The sequence below is a fragment of the Capsicum annuum genome, chromosome 8 (genome assembly GCF_002878395.1).
Source record: "Capsicum annuum cultivar UCD-10X-F1 chromosome 8, UCD10Xv1.1, whole genome shotgun sequence".
NCBI classification, from domain to species: domain Eukaryota; kingdom Viridiplantae; phylum Streptophyta; class Magnoliopsida; order Solanales; family Solanaceae; genus Capsicum; species Capsicum annuum.
This window is the reverse complement of record NC_061118.1, coordinates 146714832-146721480: the sequence shown is the minus strand read 5'-3', so window position 1 is coordinate 146721480 and position 6649 is coordinate 146714832. Positions and strand designations below refer to the sequence as shown.

At 35.4% G+C, this 6649-nt stretch overlaps 1 protein-coding gene across 1 annotated transcript in view; it reads left to right on the top strand.

Moving 5' to 3' along the window:
* Window positions 1–959: 959 nt before the first annotated feature.
* Window positions 960–6649, top strand: part of LOC107839282 (mitochondrial adenine nucleotide transporter ADNT1) — a 6603-nt gene continuing 913 nt past the window's right edge. The window contains exons 1-7 of the mRNA XM_016682702.2: window positions 960–1459; window positions 3026–3074; window positions 3383–3546; window positions 3668–3705; window positions 5413–5525; window positions 5643–5756; window positions 6068–6415. Of these exons, the coding sequence (XP_016538188.1) occupies window positions 1302–1459; window positions 3026–3074; window positions 3383–3546; window positions 3668–3705; window positions 5413–5525; window positions 5643–5756; window positions 6068–6415 (984 nt within the window). The 5' untranslated portion in view covers window positions 960–1301. The remainder of the gene's footprint in view (window positions 1460–3025; window positions 3075–3382; window positions 3547–3667; window positions 3706–5412; window positions 5526–5642; window positions 5757–6067; window positions 6416–6649) is intronic.

The following is a 6649-nucleotide window of genomic DNA, read 5'->3' as shown; positions in this document are numbered from 1 at the left end:
TCTGGATTCACACCGGATAGGGCCCCATTCGGGGGTAGCGCTCGCAAGAGAGTTTTCTTCATGCCCAGGATCGAACCCTCAATCTCTGATTAAGGATGAAACAGCCTCATTTGCTGCACTAAAACCCATGTTGGAAGTTCTAACTTTTGTTGACAAGGCATAACTTTACTTTTAAAATCAACAAAATTAAGGATTAAGAGGCACAAGTACTTGTTGCTATAAAACTTTTGTTGAACAAAACAAATATTTTTTGAAATTATGGTTTACAAATTAAATACTACATGGTTTATGCTAGATAATACAAAAGTTCCATAAATGACACCTTGCAAAATTAGGTTGTAAGAGTATTTAACTTATACGTAATTTTTTATTAAATGAATAACAAGAGTAAAAATTAAAGGTCACCTATTTTTTTTAAAAGAAAAAAGAAAAACGAAAATACGCAAAAACTTGAAATTATATTTTGGAATACGGACGCTAATACTCCCTTCATGCTGATTTACTTGTGACTATTATTCTAATTTAATTTTTATTCTTATTTGTTATTTTTGATAAATTAAGAATTTTTTTTTTTCATATTTTCTTCTTATCATTAATTACTTATTTTCTAAATTATTTTTTAGTGCTTATTATTTTTATTAAGTGTGTCAAGTTAAAAATGATGGAATTACTCCATCCATTTCGTTTTAGTTGGCTCTTTTTTTAAAAATATTTGTTTTAATTTATTTATTCTTGTGATGAAATCAAAAATATTTTATTATATTCTTTTAATACTATCCTTAATATTAAATGACTAAATAAAGTGTATTTACTTAAATTTATATTTTCAAAGTATAATTAATAAGATTAATTTGATAAAATTAAACTTCACATTAATATTTTTTTTTAATGAGTGTGTTAAGTCGATAGAGATGAACTAATATGAAACGGAGGGTAATTTCAAAAAGGAGTAATAACTCAGTAGAAACCTTTATGTGACCAAAAAAGGAAAAAACATAAAAGAAGTACAGAGTTAATAATTAAATAGAGCAGAGAGAGAGAGAGCGTACACTTGTCTCGTAAAATCCAGATTGTGCACGTTCACCTTCCTGCTTGCGTTTCCATTTCCATCCATCTCTGCTAATTGCCGCTGCCGCCGCCACATACCACCGCGATTCACTATACTCTCACAGTCGAATTCGCCGTTTCTCCTTAACTCGTCCAAATTCCCGATCGATCATCTGGTTTTGAATAGAGTAATATCATTGAGTGAGTATAAGATACGTTGAGCTAAAAAGTAGGCGATCTCTATCTTATATTTTATGGCTTCTGAGGATGTGAAGGCGAGCGAATCAGCGGTGGAGAAAATTGTGAATCTGGCTGAAGAGGCGAAGCTAGCTAGACAAGAAATCAAGCCTACAAGTCATGCTGTTATCAGTATCTGCAAATCACTCGTAGCTGGAGGTGTGGCCGGAGGAGTGTAAGTTATATAGTATAATTCAATGCTCTACATAGAGATTTGTTTTAAATAAATTATACATTAATGATTTATGAAAATATAATATTTTTATTGTGAATTATGAAATGTATTGTAACAACATTAATTCACCTGATAAATCAAGTTAACGAGAATGCACGAAATCAACGGAATTAATTTTAAGTTGATTAAAGTTTTTGCTTATATTTGTAAAAAAGAATTAGGAAAAGAAAAATCTTTGTGTGCTTTTTGTGGTATTGTTGGGTACTCGATTTCCGTATAATTGAGTCAATTGGAATTGAAGCAGGAGGAAAATTGGTGTTTTTAAACGTTCTTGTTCATAAAAAAATTGAATTTTGGTTTGATATCCATGTTGACTTTCTGTACAAGTGCACAAGTATCTTCGGTATGTATACATTTGGTGTAAGATTTGCAATCTACACCATGTTCGATCGGTATATGAGGTATTCATGACTGTTGTTCGTTCACTTGATGGAATGATTTGACTGTAATGAAATTTTTTATTTTATTCTTTGACGGACATGTGCAAAAGAGTCTCGAGTGTTCCAGCATGTCATTGAGGTTTTGACTCACTTATCTCAAACAGAGACTTTGATGAGATTGTAGTGCATATATGCTTCTTAACTTGAATGACCTAACTCTGTGGTTTATACTTCCGGGGAGTGGTGACTGCCAACTCTATCTACAGGCCTATTGTTTAACGGATAAAATAATGGATCTTGTTGACCAGTATCAATATTAAGAGTAAATATCTGGATAAATTGTTGTTTTGAGTTTGGGATAGAAATATTAACCTAATAGTGTGAAACATTAAAACAAGGGGTAGTCAGCTATAATGAATCATATAGTTAAGATATTTAGTGTAAAGTAACACTCCCTCCATCCATTTGATATGACATCATTTTACAGGTTACAGTGTCTAAATAACTGTTTAAAATTAGTTTGATGAAGGTAAACATTACTTCAAAGTGTAAATTGGATTTGTTTAATGTGCTTGAATTCAATCAACTTGAAAGTTGTATAAGATACTAATATTATTTTTGTTATGAGATGAAACATTTTGGGATGTCCATAATAGAAAGATCACCATATGAATTGATGGGGAGGTAGTAATAGCTTCTGTTAGTTTGAATGGCATGAATGAAGTTTTGCGTTGAAGAAAATAAGTCAAAAGTTTTCGAGGCAAAAAAAGGTGGAAAGGATTGGATTTTACTCATAATTCTGTATTAATTTTGTTTCACCATGCATAAGCTTTCAGAACTTGTGAATCCCATTCCCAGCCTCTTAATATAAGGCTAACTCTTTCACCAGAAACATGCATCTCAAAGTTTGAGCGATCTGACGAGGTTGTCTGGCACATATTATTTAGCAAAATCTTATCTGTGCTGGACTTGATATTGCTCTACATGAGTTCCATGTGATATCTGTGCTGGATTTGATTTTGCTGCACATGAGTTCCACGTGATGTTATGAGTGCTTGAACAAATTCTATTTTCCCTGAATTTTAACTTGATTCTGCACTTACTAGTAGTCTCTTTTATCCTGCAGGTCACGAACTGCTGTGGCCCCACTGGAACGTCTAAAGATATTGCTCCAGGTGAAGTGTAGTTCATGCCTGAAGTTTCTCCACTGGTCGTATTGAAGGAGGAAATATATAAACTAACTTAGAGCATTTCATACTTGCTTTGAATGATGGAGCACTGTGACCCATACTTTAATTTGTAATCAATGGATCAACTTTTGTTCCTTTTGAAGTTTAGGATAGTAAACTTTTTTCCCAACATGCTTTATCTTTGAAGGAGTCTAGTATTTTGTATGCAACGTACATTTATCATTACATTTAGGGGGTAGTTCTATCTACACTAGTTTGCTTCCTGCTTTTAATAGGATCTGTCTCAACTGCAGGTTCAAAATCCACATAACATAAAGTACAACGGGACCATTTCAGGCTTAAAATATATCTGGAGAACTGAGGGGTTCAAAGGACTGTTCAAGGGGAATGGCACCAACTGTGCACGTATCGTCCCAAACTCAGCAGTCAAGTTCTTCAGCTATGAGCAAGCTTCCAAGTATAGTCATATCTGATCACCGTGCATTTTTTACAACTCGGACTTGCTTCCCATGTTCCCTTAAAATCAAATATTTGGCATCTGTTCCCTCTATTGACTTCTTCATTGATTCTCGTAACAGGGGTATACTATATCTTTACCAGCAACAAACTGGCAATGGTATGTCTATCTTTCGTTTGGTTATTTAGTTGTCATGCGTATTTGTTTTTGGTTTCGCCACTGGGGCATCCTCAAATGATTTCCTTGTGGAACTATGAGATTTAATATATGAATCGAACCATAGGAAGAAATATCTATATAACTTTGAGCACAATTCTTACCTACTATATGTTAAAAATTTTAAGCAGTCTTCATCAGATATGTAGAGAACTTTAAGCACAGTTCCTTCTGACCATCTCTATAAAACTTAAAGGACTCTGTTCCTACTGGATGTTGCGTTACTATGATTCATTGTGCTATTGTTTGTGGAGATTAAGTTTGAGCTCATATATGCCTTTTAAGTTCTACTTTTCCGTTCACGCTACTTCTAATTCAACTTATTTCTTGCGAATGTATATTTGGTGGTTATTCATGTAAAAGAGAAACTCTTTATGTTGGTTGTTACAGATGCTATGTTTGATTTAGCAGTGGAATATATCTGTACTCTCCTTCTCCTTGCCGCTATGTCTGCTCATTATGTTGTCTAGGAAGGGCCTTGGCGTGGTGGGTGGTAAAAGCTCAATCTGTTCTAGTGTGCAAATGCGAGTTCTAGTTGCTGTCAGCCACTTCGTGCAAAATGAGCCGGAGGTTTGGTCTGTTCCCGGTTCAATCCTTCCAACCCTCTGGATTGAGGGGCCAAAGCTGTGGTAATGGCTATTACTTGCCAATATTTTCTTTTCCTTATATTGGATGACCCTTTTAGAAGACACTTTTTTTTTCAGATTGTCTTCAGTTATGCTTGTAGTGATGTCTTTTCAGGAATCATCCATTTAAAAGAAGATATAATTAATAAGATAAGAAAAGAGGAAGTAAATTTTGGCTATGCCCAATCATCCATATAGATTCTTCCGCTCCACTTTATTTTGGCTATGCCCAATCATCCATATAGATTCTTCCTCTCCACTTTACTTACTTGAGCTTATTCGTTTCAGGATCCTTCTATTTCTAGTGCTTCAGCTTACCAATGTAGTTTACCTTTTCTTTGAGGATGAATATAGTTTACCTTCGAAGCAGGCCCTATATTAATATCTCATTTGACCATTATATTTAATATAATAAATTTACCCGACCACACATACGGTCCAAGACATTGGTTAATCAAGTCAAAACAGCCGAGTCAGCAAAAATAGACCTGGAAATTTTCATTTTTTGGGGCAAATCTGGATTTAGCTTAGAATGTATGCATCCTCATCCTGATTTATCCATTCCTGCAGTTGCCAAAATAAGGGTTTAAAGACATTAGAGTTTTTCTCCTTCAATGCAGCTCAGTTTTGCTTCCATATGCTGCTTGTGCTCGCTGCTGGATTTTCTAGTACGGCAGACAAAATTTATCTACATATAATTTTGGTTTGTCAATCATTCTAGGCAAGCATCTTGACTGAATGCCAGAGCTCACAAGACGTATTTAAGCCCCATATTGTGAGCATTTATTTTCTAGACTATTCTGCACCTACCATGCATAATTAATTTGGATCATCTGATAAAGTTCTTTTTAATGTGTTAAGTTAATGAAGATTGTCGTTGTCAGGAAAAAACAAGTTAATGAACATTGTCTGATGGTTTTGCTGGGTCATACTATGCTAGTATCCTGAATAAATTAAGAAAGGAGCAGAATGATATTCGCAAGAATTATGCATCATTTGGACTGTCATTTTCTTTTTTCCACAGAGGATGCTCAACTCACTCCATTACTACGTCTTGGAGCTGGAGCTTGTGCTGGCATAATTGCCATGTCTGCAACTTACCCAATGGACATGGTGCGGGGCAGAATCACTGTGCAGGTATTTATGAGTTTTTTTGAAGAAATATTGCCTGTTCTGATGTTCTGTATATCGTGCAATGACTATGGAGCGCTCTGCTGCGACGCCTTTCGTGATAATCTTCTTCATGTTTTGCAGACAGAGAAGTCTCCTTATCAGTACAGAGGAATGTTCCATGCTCTATCCACCATACTCCGTGAGGAAGGTCCACGTGCTTTGTATAAAGGATGGCTTCCTTCAGTCATAGGAGTTGTAAGTTTTGGTTCCCTGAATTTATAAGGAAATTCTTCTTTACTAGATTGGTAATACTCAAACCATCTGGTCCCTTTATAGAGAAAAAAATGATGCTTCTAAGGTTGTTGAGAAAAAGAATTGTTAAGAGCTTCACCCACTAGTTAATTAGTCCAAAAAGTACTGTAAGCCAACTGTTCCAGGCAGAAGTTTAGAATTAGAATATCTTCTCTCTGAATAATGTGGCGAAGAGGAACGGAAAAGAACAAGCAACACAAATAGAATGTCCTTCTGATTCTTGTGAAAGTAACTAAGTTTGTTGGTGTTTGCAGATTCCATATGTGGGACTTAACTTTGCAGTTTATGAATCTCTAAAAGACTGGTTGGTCAAAACAAAACCACTCGGTCTAGTTGATGATTCTACTGAGCTTGGTGTTGTTACAAGGCTGGCATGTGGGGCTGTGGCAGGGACTGTGGGGCAAACTGTTGCTTACCCTCTTGACGTTGTACGCAGAAGGATGCAGATGGTGGGTTGGAAAGATGCTGCATCCATCGTTACCGGTGATGGGAAGAGCAAGGCTTCCGTTGAATATTCTGGAATGATTGATACTTTCAGGAAAACTGTTAGGTATGAGGGCTTCAGGGCCTTGTACAAGGGTTTGGTACCTAATTCAGTAAAGGTTAGTCTCGTTTCAATACCTTGCACCTTTAGGTGTTGTAACTTCGGTTGAAGTTTATTAGTTTCTCTTATTTACGCACATAGAATTAGCATCCCTTTTATGGCAACTTTGTTTAAATAAGAAACTTTTGCCCTTGGGTTGACATTACTATGCTCTACAGAATAGATTACTTATCAAAACCTCTAATTACATATCCTTAATCGGCAGTAGTCAAATTTCAGTTACTTCTCCTCC